Below are 17500 nucleotides of genomic sequence, written 5' to 3'. Positions count from 1 at the left end.
ATATGCCCTCTGACGCGCCGTCCCTGTTTCTCTTCGGAAAAACGATTCTAATAGCTGACGAAACCACTAAAAGTAATGATATTATTACAACAGCGTGGTAATAGTGTAGAAAAATAACACGTTTTGAAACTATTTTTAGTATGTTAATAACTAATTTAACATGCTTACAGTGATTTTTGTGATGTCGGGGGGTCGCGATGGTGCCCCCCCTCTCGGGTGCCACCGTGGGCAATTGCCCGGTTGGCCTGCCTCTAGGACCGCCCCTTGTGTGCCGTCTGTAATGTGATGTGTTTTCTTCACCAAGCGCTTAAAAGGCTTAAGCGGCGTACACACACATTACTAGCTTTTAGCTTGCTCGCCTGCTCGCCTACTCGCCTCTCTTTCATGGAACGTTCACTGAAAGTTCCCGCGGCTCTAACTGTCAATGAGCAGTCGAGAAGTACCGAGCTCTGCTTTCCAATTGGTTGCTCGCTTACTCGCCTCGCTCGAAGATAAAATATTTTCAACTCGGGATCCGCCCACATCGCATCGCTTGTACAGTACTCGCCTATTCGCCTGCTAGTCTCGCTGGAACACATTGACATTCTATTGAGTTCTTTCGGTGAGCGAGTAACTAGCAGCGACGTGTGTGTACGGCCCTTTTCTAAAGTGTCCCTCTCCTCTCTTCTTCTCCAGGTAGCGTCCATGCCTCCCTGCCTTGGGGGGGCGCCGTAGAGGTGTCGATGTAAGATGACCCGCACGGACCCTCCGGACATACTGGCATCCGCACTGCTCCCCTCCCCCTCCCCCACCCTCGGACTGGCATCTGCACTGCACCTCGATATCGCCCTCAGCCCCTGCGGACTGGCATCTGCACTGCACCTCGATATCGCCCCCACCCTCGGACTGGCATCTGCACTGCACCTCGATATCGCCCTCAGCCCCTGCGGAGGGCAGCACATGCCACTCACTGAACCCCCCAGGTAGGATGGTAGGATGACACACACACACGCGCACACTCACACACACACACACTCACACACACACACACTACACACACACAAACACACACACGCACACACACACACACACTTTCCCAATGTCAAGTGTTCTTCTATAAAGGACTGTGCACCTTGTAGGGAAGCTCAAATCTCTGTATACTTTGTACGTATATTGACAATAAAGGCTTTCTATTCTATTTCTATTCTATTTTCTATTCTAGTGTCGGTAGTGCGTGAAAGTGCAACAGAGTTCACTTTAGAGTATCCAATCACTGGTTGTTTCACACACTACCAAGGCAAGAACACTTGACATTGGGAAATGGTGAGTGTGTCTTGTCTTCTCTCCAGGCAGGGCGACCCCCAAGTGACAGGCACTCTAGAGCAGTAACGGACATGTGTGTGTGTGTATGTGTGTGTGTGTGTGTGTGTGTGTGTGTGTGTGTGTGTGTGTGTGTGTGTGTGTGTGTGTGTGTGCTTGCGTGCGTGCGTGTACGTGTGTGTGTGTGTGTGTGTGTGTGTGTGTGTGTGTGTGTGTGTGTGTGTGTGTGTGTGTGTGTGTGTGTGTGTACCCAGGCAGGGCGACCCCCAGATGACGGGCGCACTAGAGCAGCACCCCGAGATCGATGACGTCATCAACAAGCGCCACTGCCGCGAGATCGATGAGGTCATCAACAAGCGCCACTGCCGCAGCTTCGACTTTATAGATTCCCTCGACGACCCCAAGACGGCGCTCTGCGGAACCTTCCCCGACCCCCCCTCCTCCGAATGCCCTTTCCCAGACCCCCCCACGGCCTTAGAATGCCCTTTCCCTGACCCCCCCACGACATTGGACTGCTCCTTTCCCGACCCCCCACCCTCCGAGCACCTGCCATCGAGGGCCAAGGATGGGTTCTGGAACACTCTGGCTCACCCGACGGGGGGAAAGGACAGGGACGTTGCTAGGGAAGTTGCTAAGGAGGGGTTCTGGAACACTATGGGCCGGCCGGGCCACCTGCGCTTCTCCTCCCCCGACCTCTTCAACACCAAGCTGCCGGTTTCCACGGAGACCAGCAACACGGGGTTGTCGTCGTCCTCTGAGGCCCCAAGGGCTGATGGGAGATCGGGGAAGGCATCGTCGTCGTCGTCTCGCTCCAAGAGCACGCCGCGCATCAGAGCCACGCTGACCCCCGTGCCCATCGCCGTCTCGCCCCCGTCGGCACGGCGATCCAGGGATGCCCATCAGCGGCCGCCCTCATTGGACGCCCAGCGGAGGTCGGAGGCCAGCGCGGCGTCGGGGTCGTTCGACTCTCAACGGGGTCATGGGTCAGGGCTAGGCTCGTACGGCGCCGCCCAGAGGGACCCCTCCTCCTCCTCCTCGACCTATCAGAGCCGCGCGCTGGTGAATGAGGTGCATCCCATTAAACTGCAGCCGCACGCGCCGTCTACGCTCTACGTCACAGACTGCTTTGAGGAGCCCAAGGTATTTAAACACATTACACCACACTTATGATGAATATCATTAGTACTGATTATACTAACTTGCTGCCACGCCCCCTCTACACTCTTTTTAAACCGATTACACCACACACACAATGACTCACCACACTCACAATAGCACTAGTACTGATTATACTAACATGCTGCCAACCGATTACACCACAGTCACAATGAATAGCTCTAGTACTGATTATGCTAACTTGCTGCCACGCCCCCTCCACTCTCTACGTCACAGACTGCTTTGAGGAGCCCAAGGTATTTAAACCAATTGCTTAAAGAAACGCACACTGACCATTTCGCTGTTCTTTCTTTAATAACAATGTTTCGGTACTAGACCTTCATCAGGCATTGCCTGATGAAGGTCTAGTACAGAAACGTCGTTATTACAGAAAGAACAGCAAATTGGTCAGTGTGCGGGAGTTTCTTTACGTTGTTGCTGAGTGAAATGTGGCCCATGTCGGACGCACCTGCTAGCTGAGGTGTGCGGAAAAATTTGAAATTTAATTTAAACCGATTACACCACACTTACAATGAGTAGCACTAGTACTGACTTTACCTGCTGCCACAACCCCTCCACTCTCTAGTCCACAGACTGCTTTGAGGAGCCCAAAGTAGGACGTGAAATATGCCAATCACCTGGCTACAGCAATGGCAGCTCATGGAGCCTTTTACAAGTCAAGTCAAGTCAAGTCAAGTCAAGTCAAGTCATGTAAATCGCCATGGACAATAGTTCCAGGAAGTAGGTAATTAGTTCCAGGAGATGGCTGTAGAACATGTGATAAAGGTAAATGTAATTCGTTTCTACTTAACCTTTGCTTGTGATGTAATGGTTCTGTGTTAGTCTCCAGTGAACAGAAAGTTGCTGTCTAAAACTATTTTACGTAATCTATGTGAATCACATCACCAACCGACTTGTGGGTACCCGGTTTTCATAACTCTCTTAACAGACATGTGGAATTTACTGCAGTAATAATAATCCAGTCTGTACGTCAGACTGATCTGAAGAGCTCAAAGTATTTCAACGGATTACACTGCACTCACGATTATAAGGTGCCAAACATAAGCTGAAAACAGAAATCAAACAGAAAAGAAAAATGTCTGCACGCTTAAATTTAATAGCCAAGTTTGCTGAGCCCTGAGGAAGGTATGTCGGCTGAAAACTTGGCAATTAAATGAGCTAAAGGATTTAAGTGCAGACATTTTTCTTTCTTGTCCGACAGGAGCCTAAGGTATGAAAATATGCACTATGTTACTGCGAATCACCTGGAGTCTGGAACTGGTACTGATTCTACTCAGTATGCTGCTCAGTATTCTACTCAGACTGCTACTCACTATGCTGCTCCTATGTATGTGTCCTCTGGCTGTACTCTACTCTACTCTACTCTACTCTACTCTACTCTACTCTACTCTACTCTACACTATTCTACTCTACTCTACTCTACTCTACTCTACTCTACACTATTCTACTCTACTCTACTCTACTCTACTCACTCTACTCTACTCTACTCTATTCTATTCTATTCTACTCTACTCTACTCTACTCTACTCACTCTACTCTACTCTACTCTACTCTACACTATTCTACTCTACTCTACTCTACTCTACTCTACACTATTCTATTCTACTCTACTCTACTCTACTCTACTCACTCTACTCTACTCAACTCTACTCTACACTATTCTATTCTATACTACTCTACTCTACTCTACTCTACTCTCTCTATCCTATTCAACTCTACACTACTCTATTCTACTCTACTCTACTCTATTACTCTACTACTCTACCCTCTCTGTTTTACTCTACTCTACTACTCTACTCTACACTACACTACTCAACTTTATTCTATTCTACTCTACTCTACTACTCTACTCAGTTCTACACAGTTTTATTCTACTCTACTCTAGAGTAGTACTCTACTACTCTAAACTACTCTACTACTCTACTCTAATACTCTACTCCTCCACTCTACTCTACACTACTCTAGTACTGTACTTTACTGTACTCTACTCTACTACTCTACACTACATTAATCTAATCTATTCTCCTCTAAGGTGGATACGCCGCAGCAGCAGGCTATTGTTCTCTACTCTACTCTATTCTCCTCTACTCTACTACTGTAGTCTACTCTACTCTCCTGGGCCTCGTTTCCCGATAACGATGGTTCTTAGCCTTACGTGTGTCGTTAACCAGTGATCCTACGAATGTTCTTAGATTTCCTACGACTGTTTCCCAAAGACACTCGTACATGAACACGCGTGCACAGCCTCTAAGATCATTCGTAGCGTCGCTCTTAAGGATCGCTGTCTACATATGTGGTGCTGAAGTGTCCTCAGAGTGAACTGCGCCGTCATGCTTCTAAACCATTTACAAAATGTAAGGCGTGTGTCAGTATCAAAAGTTGTTTTCTATAAGGGTGGGACTACATTTGTAGCAGTTTACAACTATCGACAGGAGATATTGTTGGCAAACGAAATAAAATGCACACACACACAATGAAAGCATGCAAAACCATGAGATACGCCGTTAAACCAGACAAAGCGCGTGCAGTTGGCTACCGTGCTTAATATTTAAGAAGACAAATAGGCCTAGGAGTTCCAAATTGGGATGCGCATTTGGGGAGCGGCGTGCAAAGTACCTTGCACTCAAGGATTTAACAACTGTGGGGGACATTTTGCACGGCAGTCTGCTGTTATTAAAACAAAAAATCTACACGAATCCCCATCGCTGCCTTTTTTATGTCATAGTTTACCCTTAGCCTACAACTATCGTGTCTTTTCTGCGTCGCCTTCCCTTAGGGTACTTGAAAATGAAAGAGGGCGCAACGACTCGCTGACCGTTTTTCTTTTTTTTTATGTTTCGGTAGTGGCCTTCCCTTCCGACATCACCACTCTTGTTTCTGGTCGCCGAAGCCCCCTATTTATTTTGCGTGTGGATGCCTTGTTCTTGTCCACGAAGCACCCACACAAATTATGATTGATCACAGTTTAATAATGCCCTGATTTATCAAACACAGCTGAACTATTTTACTGCCTGTAAAATATTTTCCAAACACATTGCTTTTATTTTATACACTTACATAATTAATGTTACCTTCTTATTTTCGTTACAGTGTCAACTGTGGTGCCATGATATTTACACTCCCGTCTTAAAACATCAACTTGAAGCGCAAGTTTCCTCTTTTCCTGTGGGTGTCTCCACTGTGCCATGCCACTCGCGTCTTAAAACACCAATCTTATGTACAAGTTTCCTCTTTTCCCTTCATATCCTGTGGGTGTCTCCACTGTGCCATGCCGTTACGATCAATCTTAGCGCGTTAAGACGACTCCAGAACACTCGTGGATTTCTCTTAGAGTTACGTGTCAACCTGCAATGGTTCTTTGCTAAGTTGGCTTTGGGAAACGCTCCGTGAGCTCTACGATGGTGTTACGTGTGAACTTAAGTAGCACGTAGCGTTAAGTAGTACTTAAGGCCCTTTCGGAAACGAGGCCCTGTACTCTACTACTCTATTTTACTCTATTCTCTTCTACTCTAATAATTAACTCTACTCTACTCTAATACTCTACTCTACTCTACTCTACTCCAATCCACTCTACTCTACTCTACTGCACTCTACTCTTCTCTATTCTCCTCTAGTCTACTATTCTACTCTACTCTACTCTACTCTACTCTACTCTACTCTACCCTATTCTCCTCTACTCTATTACTTTACTCTACTCTAATGTAATACTCTACTCTACTCTACTCTACTCTTCTCTATTCTCCTCTAGTCTACTATTCTACTCTAGTCTACCCTACTCTACTCTACAGCAGGCATCTGCGTTGACCTCCTTATGTGCTACTCCACTCTACTCTCCTTTCCACTACTCTCCCCTTCTCTAATACTCTATAATACTCTACTCTATTCTCCTCTACTCTTCTCTTCTCTAATACTCTACTCTATTCTCCTCTACTCTTCTCTTCTCTAATACTCTACTCTATTCTCCTCTACTCTTCTCTTCTCTAATACTCTACTCTATTCTCCTCTACTCTTCTCTTCTCTAATACTCTACTCTATTATACTCTACTCTATTCTCCTCTACTCTTCTCTTCTCTAATACTCTACTCTATTCTCCTCTACTCTTCTCTTCTCTAATACTCTACTCTATTCTCCTCTACTCTTCTCTTCTCTAATACTCTACTCTATTCTCCTCTACTCTTCTCTTCTCTATAATAGAGTATAGAATAGAATCTCCTCTACAGCAGCAGCAGCAGCAGCAGGCGTCAGTGTTGACCACCAGTCCTCATGTGCCACTCTACTCTACTCTACTCTACTCTACTCTACTCTACTCTAATACTCTACTCTACTGTACTCTACTGTACTCTACTCTACTCTACTCTAATACTCTACTCTACTCTATTATACTCTCTACTCTATTGTACTCTACTCTACTCTACTCTACTCTACTCTAATACTCTACTCTACTCTATTATACTCTCTACTCTATTGTACTATACTCTACTCTATTCTCCTCTATTCTCCTCTCCTCTAATACTCTACTCTACTCTATTCTCCTCTACTCTAATACTCTACTCTACTCTACTCTATTCTCCTCTCCTCTAATACTCTACTCTACTCTACTCTATTCTCCTCTCCTCTAATACTCTACTCTACTCTACTCTCCTATTCAGCAGCAGCAGCAGCAGCAGCAGGCGTCTGCGTTGACCACGAGTCCTCATGTGCTACTCCACTCTACTCTATTCTCCTCTGCAGCAGCAGCAGCAGCAGACGTCTGCGTTGACCACGAGTCCTCATGTGCGTTGCCGCGTGGACATCAAGCCGGACGCCGCGGTGATCCAGCAGGCCCGTAGGCCCCCGCCCCCCCGCGACCTGGCCTGGCAGCGCTACTCCACCTCGGGCATCTCCAGCCTCTCCGTGCCCCCCCTGCGCTCCGGCTCCCGCACCCCCACCCCCAGCGAGTGCTACACCGTGGACTACCGCCACCCCCCCTCCTCCTCCTCCTACGCTGCCCAAAACCCGTACCCGTTATACCCCCCCGGCTGCATGCCCCCTCCTCCCGGGCCCTACGTGCACCCCTACGCGGAGGCCCCCCCGCTACGCTCCCCGTCCCCCTCCCCTCTGGAGCCCCTGGGGAGGGAGTACCGCACCCTCTCCGCCCCCAACATCCCCACCAAGTTCTTCTACACGGAGGACCCCGCCGCGTGCCGCTACCCCCACCCCCACCCCCACCCCCACCCCCAGGCCCGCCCATATTGCTATGACGACCAGTACAGCCTGGCCAGCAGCAGCAGCCACATTCCATCCCTCAACGGCGGCCATTACGACCTTCCCCGTGACCCCCGCGACCCCCGAGCGCGCTGGGTGCACACGCTGCCTGTGCGTCCGTGCTACGGTGACCTGAGGGTACGCCGCGACCCCGCTGTTGCCGACGGTTACTACAGCCGGCCGTACTCGCTCAGCGAGCCGGGACCCTACTACGTACACCCTGCACAGGTACACACACACACACACGCACGCACGCACGCACGCACGCATGCACGCACGCACACACGCACACACACACACACACACGCACGCGCAGTGCGCACACACACACACACACACACACGCACGCACGCATGCACACATGCACACACACACACGCACGCACACGCACACACACACGCATGCACGTGTCAACCCCGCATGTCACACATGACACAAGCTATGTGTATCTTACTTACTTGCCCTATTTCGTTGCTCATCAAGTAGTGTTCTCTAGTATTAATGTAACTTACCGTACTTCTTAACTTGTCCCCTACTTTACCCCCCCCCCCCCCCCCNCCCCGCCCCCCAGCCCCCGCGTGGGTATTATCGGGACCCGTACATGGCCGACTCCAGGGGGGTGTACGCGGCCGACGGCTCCAAGGTGTTCTACACGCGGCCCTCGTGCCACTCTGTAGCGGAGTGTGGCGCCCCCTTGGGGCCCTACTACCACCCACGCAGTTCACAGGTACACACACACACACACACACACACACACACACACACACAAACACACACACACACACACACGTGCCACTCTGTAGCGGAGTGTGGCGCCCCCATGGCACCTTACTACCACCCACGCAGTTCACAGGTACACACACACACACACACACACACACACACACACACACACACACACACACACACACACACACACACACACACACACACACACACACACACACACACACACACACACACACGTCACCCACGCAGTTTACAGGTACACCCACACACACACACACACACACACACGTCACCCTCGTATGTCACAGGTACACACTTTACACGCGTGTCACAGGTGCATCCATTTTACACATGACACAGGTGCATTTACATTACATGCCTGTCACATGCCAGGTTCTTAGAGTAGATTAGATCACATCACTTTTGTTAGTACCCAACAGTAGATTTCATTTGCAGTCAAGTGATTTAGGACATTTAGAATATTTAGGACACACACACAGTAACGTACAAAGCACAAGCATTCCACACTGAACGTTTAGACAATACCAAAACACATAAAGTGACAAGGATAAAAGATGATAGTATAATATATGGGTTGGGTATTGTATTTTGTAATTGTATTTTGTATCATATATTTTAAAATGTGTGTGTATTTTTGACTAGTTTTGTTCTAACTTTGTTATTTTTAAGGAACATCAAACCTGTCAAGGGACAAAAGACGGAAATTAGCCTCTTGGCTACAATCTTGTATATTTAGCATTTTTGTTTAAATGCTGGCAATATATGCTGTCCCTTTATTAAATAAATAAACTTGTAATCTTGTAATGATGTGTAGTGCGGTATGAAACCTCCACAGGTGTAATAAGGTGTAATGATGTGTAGTGCAGTATGAAGCCTCCGCAGGTGTAATAAGGTGTAATGATGTGTAGTGCAGTATGAAGCCTCCGCAGGTGTAATAAGGTGTAATGATGTGTAGTGCAGTATGAAGCCTCCGCAGGTGTAATGATGTGTAGTGCAGTATGAAGCCTCCGCAGGTGTAATGATGTAATGATGTGTAGTGCAGTATGAAGCCTCCGCAGGTGTAATGATGTGTAGTGCAGTATGAAACCTCCGCAGGTGTAATGATGTAATGATGTGTAGTGCAGTATGAAACCTCCGCAGGTGTAATGGTGTAATGATGTGTAGTGCAGTATGAAACCTCCGCAGGTGTAATGATGTGTAGTGCAGTATGAAACCTCCGCAGGTGTAATGATGTGTAGTGCAGTATGAAACCTCCGCAGGTGTAATGATGTGTAGTGCAGTATGAAACCTCCGCAGGTGTAATGATGTAATGATGTGTAGTGCAGTATGAAACCTCCGCAGGTGTAATGATGTAATGATGTGTAGTGCAGTATGAAACCTCCGCAGGTGTAATAATGTAATGATGTGTAGTGCAGTATGAAGCCTCCGCAGGTGTAATGATGTAATGATGTGTAGTGCAGTATGAAACCTCCGCAGGTGTAATGATGTGTAGTGCAGTATGAAACCTCCGCAGGTGTAATGATGTAATGTTGTGTAGTGCAGTATGAAACCTCCGCAGGTGTAATGATTTGTAGTGCGGTATGGAACCTCCGCAGGTGTAATGGTGTAATGATGTGTAGTGCAGTATGAAACCTCCGCAGGTGTAATGGTGTAATGATGTGTAGTGCTGTATGAAACCTCCGCAGGTGTAATAATGTGTAATGATGTGTAGTGCAGTATGGAACCTCCGCAGGTGTAATGTTGTGTAGTGCAGTATGAAACCTCCGCAGGTGTAATGATGTGTAGTGGGGTATGAAACCTCCGCAGGTGTAATGATGTAATGATGTGTAGTGCAGTATGAAACCTCCGCAGGTGTAATGATGTGTAGTGCAGTATGAAACCTCCGCAGGTGTAATGATGTCTAGTGCAGTATGAAACCTCCGCAGGTGTAATGATGTGTAGTGCAGTATGAAACCTCCGCAGGTGTAATGATGTGTAGTGGGGTATGAAACCTCCGCAGGTGTAATGATGTGTAGTGCAGTATGAAACCTCCGCAGGTGTAATGATGTGTAGTGCAGTATGAAACCTCCGCAGGTGTAATGATGTGTAGTGCAGTATGAAACCTCCGCAGGTGTAATGATGTAATGATGTATAGTGCAGTATGAAACCTCCGCAGGTGTAATGATGTGTAGTGCAGTATGAAACCTCCGCAGGTGTAATGATGTAATGATGTGTAGTGCAGTATGAAACCTCCGCAGGTGTAATGATGTAATAATGTATAGTGCAGTATGAAACCTCTGCAGGTGTAATCTTGTAATAATGTATAGTGCGGTATGAAACCTCCGCAGGTGTAATGATGTAATGATGTGTAGTGGGGTATGAAACCTCCGCAGGTGTAATGATGTGTAGTGCGGTATGAATCCTCCGCAGGTGTAATCTTGTAATGATGTATGGTGCAGTATGAAACCTCTGCAGGTGTAATGATGTGTAGTGCAGTATGAAACCTCTGTAGGTGTAATGATGTAATGATGTGTAGTGCGGTATGAATCCTCCGCAGGTGTAATGATGTGTAGTGCAGTATGAATCCTCCGCAGGTGTAATGATGTGTAGTGCAGTATGAATCCTCCGCAGGTGTAATGATGTGTAGTGCAGTATGAAACCTCTGCAGGTGTAATGATGTGTAGTGCAGTATGAAACCTCCGCAGGTGTAATGATGTGTAGTGGGGTATGAAACCTCCGCAGGTGTAATGATGTAATGATGTGTAGTGCAGTATGAAACCTCCGCAGGTGTAATGATGTAATGATGTGTAGTGCAGTATGAAACCTCCGCAGGTGTAATGATGTAATGATGTGTAGTGCAGTATGAAACCTCCGCAGGTGTAATGATGTGTAGTGCGGTATATAACCTCCGCAGGTGTAATGATGTAATGATGTGTAGTGCAGTATGAAACCTCCGCAGGTGTAATGATGTGTAGTGCAGTATGAAACCTCCGCAGGTGTAATGATGTAATGATGTGTAGTGCAGTATGAAACCTCCGCAGGTGTAATGATGTATAGTGCGGTGTGCAACCTCCGCAGGTGTAATGGTGTAATGATGTGTAGTGCAGTATGAAACCTCCGCAGGTGTAATGATGTGTAGTGCGGTCGGTATGAAACCTCCGCAGGTGTAATGATGTAATGATGTGCAGTGCAGTATGAAACCTCCGCAGGTGTAATGATGTAATGATGTGTAGTGCGGTATGGAACCTCCGCAGGTGTAATGATGTGTAGTGCAGTATGAAACCTCCGCAGGTGTAATGATGTAATGATGTGTAGTGCAGTATGAAACCTCCGCAGGTGTAATGATGTAATGATGTGTAGTGCAGTATGAAACCTCCGCAGGTGTAATGATGTAATGATGTGTAGTGCAGTATGAAACCTCCGCAGGTGTAATGATGTAATGATGTGTAGTGCGGTATGTAACCTCCGCAGGTGTAATGATGTGTAGTGTGGTATGAAACCTCCGCAGGTGTAATGATGTGTAGTGCAGTATGAAACCTCCGCAGATGTAATGATGTAATGATGTGTAGTGCGGTCGGTATGAAACCTCCGCAGGTGTAATGATGTAATGATGTGTAGTGCAGTATGAAACCTCCGCAGGTGTAATGATGTAATGATGTGTAGTGCGGTCGGTATGAAACCTCCGCAGGTGTAATGATGTAATGATGTGTAGTGCGGTGTGAAACCTCCGCAGGTGTAATGATGTGTAGTGCAATATGAAACCTCCGCAGGTGTAATGATGTGTAGTGCAGTATGAAGCCTCCGCAGGTGTAATGATGTAATGATGTGTAGTGCGGTATGAATCCTCCGCAGGTGTAATGATGTGTAGTGCAGTATGAAACCTCCGCAGGTGTAATGATGTGTAGTGCAGTATGAAACCTCCGCAGGTGTAATGATGTGTAGTGCAGTATGAAACCTCCGCAGATGTAATGATGTGTAGTGCGGTATGTAACCTCCGCAGGTGTAATGATGTAATGATGTGTAGTGCAGTCGGTATGAAACCTCCGCAGGTGTAATGATGTGTAGTGCGGTATGTAACCTCCGCAGGTGTAATGATGTAATGATGTGTAGTGCGGTCGGTATGAAACCTCCGCAGGTGTAATGATGTGTAGTGCAGTATGAAACCTCCGCAGGTGTAATGATGTAATGATGTGTAGTGCGGTATGTAACCTCCGCAGGTGTAATGATGTAATGATGTGTAGTGCAGTATGAAACCTCCGCAGGTGTAATGATGTAATGATGTGTAGTGCGGTGTGAAACCTCCGCAGGTGTTCTCGGAGTCGGACTGGCAGCGTTCCAGCATCTCCGGCTTCTCCAGTCACTACGGCTCATCGCAAGCCCTGACCCCTCCGAGGATGCGTCACCATGGCGACCCCGCGCTGACCCCCTGGTACCCCAACGACTTCAGTGAGCCCAGTCGCCTTGGCAACTACTCCAAGTCCTGGGACAACATCCTCACGCCACAGGCCGCCGAACGAGAGCCGCCGCCCATGTTCCGAGACCCCGCCGCATTCCAGAGAGGGAGGAGCTATGACAACCTGTTCAGGTAGGTGTGTGTGTGTGTGGTTGTGTGTGGTTGTGTGTGTGGTTGTGTGTGTGCTTGTGTGTGTGCTTGTGTGTGTGCTTGTGTGCATATTTGTGTGTGTGATTCTTGTGTGCGTATGTGTGCATGTGTGTGTGTGTGTGTGTGTGTGTGTGTGTGTGTGTGTGTGTGTGTGTGTGTGTGTGTGTGTCTGAGTGTATGTGTGTGTGTCCTATGAGAATGCACCAGGCTGCTCAGCCAGGATGCACTGCTCAGGTTATCCTGTGTGTGTGTGTGTGTGTGTGTGTGTGTGTGTGTGTGTGTGTGTGTGTGTGTGTGTATCTTCAGCGCTCCGAGGCACACGGCCCCGCCCCCACCCCCCGACATCCGGCAACAGCCAATCATCGTCAACCTGTCCAGCTCCCCTCGCCGCTACGCAGCGCTCTCCGTCTCCGAGAACTCCCTGGACCGTTGTCATGCCGACAGCAGCTTCGGCCTCGGCGGCGGCGTTCGTGGCAGCATAAGCCGTGGGCATTGGTACGTCACGCCCGAGATCACCATCACCGATAACGACCTGCGAGCAGCCAACCAACGCAAGCGGAACACGGAGCAGCTCGGAACGCGGAACTCTGTGAGCTGGGGGACCAGTAGCGGAAGTCACGGTAACGGCAACATCGTGCGGTCGCGGTCGCCTGCCCCTCCTCCCCCTCCGCGCCCCGTCGTCAGCCCCCCTCAGCTCCCTCAGCCAATCAGTGTGGCCGACGTGGCGAAGGACAAGAGGAGCAACCGCTTCTCCCTGCAGCAGAGTCTGGAGCAGCTGGACGAGCTGCTGGCCGACTTAGTTATCGATTACAAGCCCCCGACTACACCACACACACCCTCCACCCCACACACACACACACCCTCCACCCCACACACACACACTCCCACCCCCAGCAGCAGGCGGGGCAGCACCGACCTCCTCGACCAGCTCAAACAGCTGATCAGCGACGTTGACCTCACCAGTACCGCTGTCGATGACGTCATCGTCACCACCACCGCCACCACCACCGCCACCAAGACCACGCCCTCCTCCCCCACCTCGCCCTTCGTGCTGGACGAGCCGTTGCTACGGGACACGCTACGGGAGTGCTCCTCGGCCAAGACGAGTCCCGACACGCCGCGCGACCCCGACAGCGGCTGCTATGGCGACGGCGTGCAGTTCGGCCAGGACGAGCTCTCGGCCAATCACAGCAGCCCCGACGAGCTGTCCACCAATCACAGCCCGGACGACGACAATGCGAACTCCATGACCTGCTCCAACGCCCGCTGTGGACGCACAGAGACGCTCTTCAACGCATGCCTCTACTTCAAATCTTGTCACAGGTACCATACTGTATATACAGTATACCTCTCACAGGTACCCTATATGCAGTATAATATAATATAGTGTATTATTAGGCCAAGGAGACACTCTTCAACGCATGCCTCTACTCAAATCCTGCCACAGGTACCATATATACAGTATACAGTATAATATAATATAGTATATTATTAGGCCAAGGAGACGCTCTTCAACGCATGCCTCTACTTCAAATCATGCCACAGGTACCATATATACAGTATACAGTATAATATAATATAGTATATTATTAGGCCAAGGAGACGCTCTTCAACGCATGCCTCTACTTCAAATCCTGCCTCAGGTAACCTACTGTATATACACCTCTCACAGGTACCATATATACAGTATGATATAATATAATATAGGATATATATATACAGTATAATATAATATAATATAGTGTGTTATTAGGCCAACAGATAATATAGTATAATATAATATAGTATAGGAGACGCTCTTCAACGCATGTCTCTACTTCAAGTCCTCTCACAGGTACCCTATATACAGTATTATATAATAATAATAATAATAATAATAATAATAATAATAATAATAATAATAAGGCATTTTATTTAGAAGCGCCTTTCAAAAAACTCAAGGACACTGTACAGAGAGAGGCAAAATAAAACAGATAAACAGATTGTAAACAAAAATAAATATATAGAAAATATATAAAAAATAAAATAAAACAAAATAGAGTTAAAGAATCACAAAGAATAGGCTAACTGAAATATATGAGTTTTAAGTCTGGATTGGAACAGGGGTAAAGACTCAATATTGCGGATGTCAGGGGGAAGCGCATTCCACAGCTGAGGAGCAGAGCAACTGAAAGCTCTGTTCCCCATGGTGCTGAGATGGGCAGAAGGGACAGAGAGGAGAATGGAGGAAGAGGAACGGAGGGGGCGGGAGGGAATAGCAATGTGAATAAGATCAGATAAATAAGGAGGGGCAAGATTGTGGATAGCCTTGAAGGTGTGGAGAAGTATTTTAAAGTGAATTCTAAATTTGATAGGGAGCCAGTGGAGATGTTGGAGTGCAGGGGTAATATGGTGACAGAAAGGGGTTTTAGTTATGATGCGGGCGGCTGAGTTCTGGACCAGTTGGAGCTTGTGGAGAGATTTTTGAGGGAGACCAAAGAGGAGAGAATTACAGTAATCAATACGAGAGGTGACAAGACTGTGTACAAGGATGGAGGTAGAATGGGAGGTGAGAGAGGGGCGGAGACGGTTAATGTTGCGTAGGTGGAAATAAGCAGACCGTGTGATGTTGTTAATGTGGGAAAGGAAGGATAGAGAGCCATCAAGCATGACACCCAAACTCTTAACTTGAGGGGAGGGGGAGACAGGAGAGCTATCAATTGAGAAGGAGAAACTATTTGCTTTGGATAAGGTGGATTTGGTGCCTATAAGTAGGACTTCAGTTTTGTTAGAATTCAGTTTCAAAAAATTTGAAAAATTTGAAAATGTATAATATAGTATAAAATAGGTCACAGGTACCATATATACAGTATACAGTATAATATAATATAGTATATTATTAGGCCAGGGAGACGCTCTTCAACGCATGTCTCTACTTCAAATCCTCTCACAGGTACCCTATATACAGTATACATATATTCATATATATACATATATACATATATATATTCATTTGCATTTTGCTTCTAAAATACAGCAGGGCCTGAGCTTGGGTCTGTGTTTGCGAGAATTGTGCATATTTTTCCGACTCCCTAATGCAGGAAGTTTTCGCATACAATCACTGCCTTTCTGACAAGGAGTTTCCTGTGCAGAGGATTATATCATTGCACATAGCAGACGCTTTCATTAATTCAAAGCAACTTACAGTTATTATTTTCAGGGTATTGGTTGAAGTTCATGGAGCGATGTGGGGTTAGGTGCCTTGCTCAACGGCACTTCAGCCATGAATGGAGATATAGGGAGAGGTCAGGTGGGATTCGAACCTGCACCCCCTACATTGAAAGACCAACTCTCTAACCACTCGGCCACGGCTGCCGAGATACCCAGAGGATGTATGTCCATACTTGTGAATAAATTCCCAATAAAGCTGACTCTGACTTTTTCTCTCTCTGCCTTTCTGCCCCAGCTGCTACACGTTCTACTGCTCGCGCGGCTGTCGTCGTGACGACTGGGACGTCCATAAGGAGCAGTGTGTGTACGGTCGAGTCAGCAGCGCCTGCCGCCACATCCTGAAGCACTGCAGAGAGACCGCCGCCATCCACAAGGCCTTCTCACGCGTGGCCAAGGTGGACACACTAGCGGACACACTAGCGCACACACGCACGCGCGCACACACACACACACACACACACACACACACACACACACACACACACACACACACACACACACACACACACACACACACACACACACACACACACACACACACACAGGCGCACACACACACACACTTATATTATCCATTTCAAACACTATAGGCCTTCTCTAATTTGTTCTCTCTCTCGCCCTCTCTCTTTCTCTCTATCTCTCTTTCTCTATTTCCTGATCGTCTCCCCCCCCCTCTCTCTCTCTCCTCTCCTCTCTCTCTATTTCCTGATCCTCTCTCTCTCTCTCTCTCTTTCTCTCTCTCTCGCCCTCTCACTCTCTCTCTCTCTCTATTTCCCCCTCTCCCTCTCTCTATTTCCTGATCCTCTCTCTCTCTCTCTCTCTCTCTCTCCTCTCTCTCTCTCTCTCTCTCTCTTCGCGTGCGTGTCCAAGGTGGGTTTCCTGTCGCGTGGTCGTGGTGTCCTGTTCCTCGGCTTCCCCAACTCCGGCGCCGCAGAGAACTTCGTGAAGGTGGGACTGGACAGCCTGCTCATGTCCCCCACATACCTGTCACTACGGGAACTGGATGGCTTCAAGGTACGCTGTTCAAATTAATCGAATCAATTACTTTTTAGAGACTTTGTAATGAATTGGTTTTGCTGATTCAAGGAAGGGAAGGGGCGGTATATGATTAACAATCAGAATGGATCAAATTAATTACTTTTTAGAGGCTTTGTAATTAATTGTGGTTCATTTCATGGCTTCCAATACACGATATATCACTTAAATCAGTGGTTCTCAACCTTTTTTCACCAAACACCC

General features: G+C 47.7%; 1 protein-coding gene across 1 annotated transcript in view; it reads left to right on the top strand.

Moving 5' to 3' along the window:
- Positions 1 to 1569: 1569 nt before the first annotated feature.
- LOC134446465 (apical junction component 1 homolog) overlaps positions 1570 to 17500 on the top strand; it is a 38098-nt gene continuing 22167 nt past the window's right edge. Inside the window, exons 1-11 of the mRNA XM_063195833.1 lie at positions 1570 to 2238; positions 2314 to 2439; positions 6702 to 6721; positions 7242 to 7947; positions 8291 to 8446; positions 12756 to 13033; positions 13358 to 13696; positions 13736 to 14036; positions 14112 to 14374; positions 16497 to 16656; positions 17132 to 17275. Coding sequence (XP_063051903.1) covers positions 1570 to 2238; positions 2314 to 2439; positions 6702 to 6721; positions 7242 to 7947; positions 8291 to 8446; positions 12756 to 13033; positions 13358 to 13696; positions 13736 to 14036; positions 14112 to 14374; positions 16497 to 16656; positions 17132 to 17275 — 3162 coding nt within the window. The remainder of the gene's footprint in view (positions 2239 to 2313; positions 2440 to 6701; positions 6722 to 7241; positions 7948 to 8290; positions 8447 to 12755; positions 13034 to 13357; positions 13697 to 13735; positions 14037 to 14111; positions 14375 to 16496; positions 16657 to 17131; positions 17276 to 17500) is intronic.

This window comes from Engraulis encrasicolus, chromosome 3 (genome assembly GCF_034702125.1).
Source record: "Engraulis encrasicolus isolate BLACKSEA-1 chromosome 3, IST_EnEncr_1.0, whole genome shotgun sequence".
NCBI lineage: Eukaryota > Metazoa > Chordata > Actinopteri > Clupeiformes > Engraulidae > Engraulis > Engraulis encrasicolus.
The sequence above is the reverse complement of the archived record's forward strand: the minus strand, read 5'-3'. Positions and strand labels throughout refer to the sequence as shown.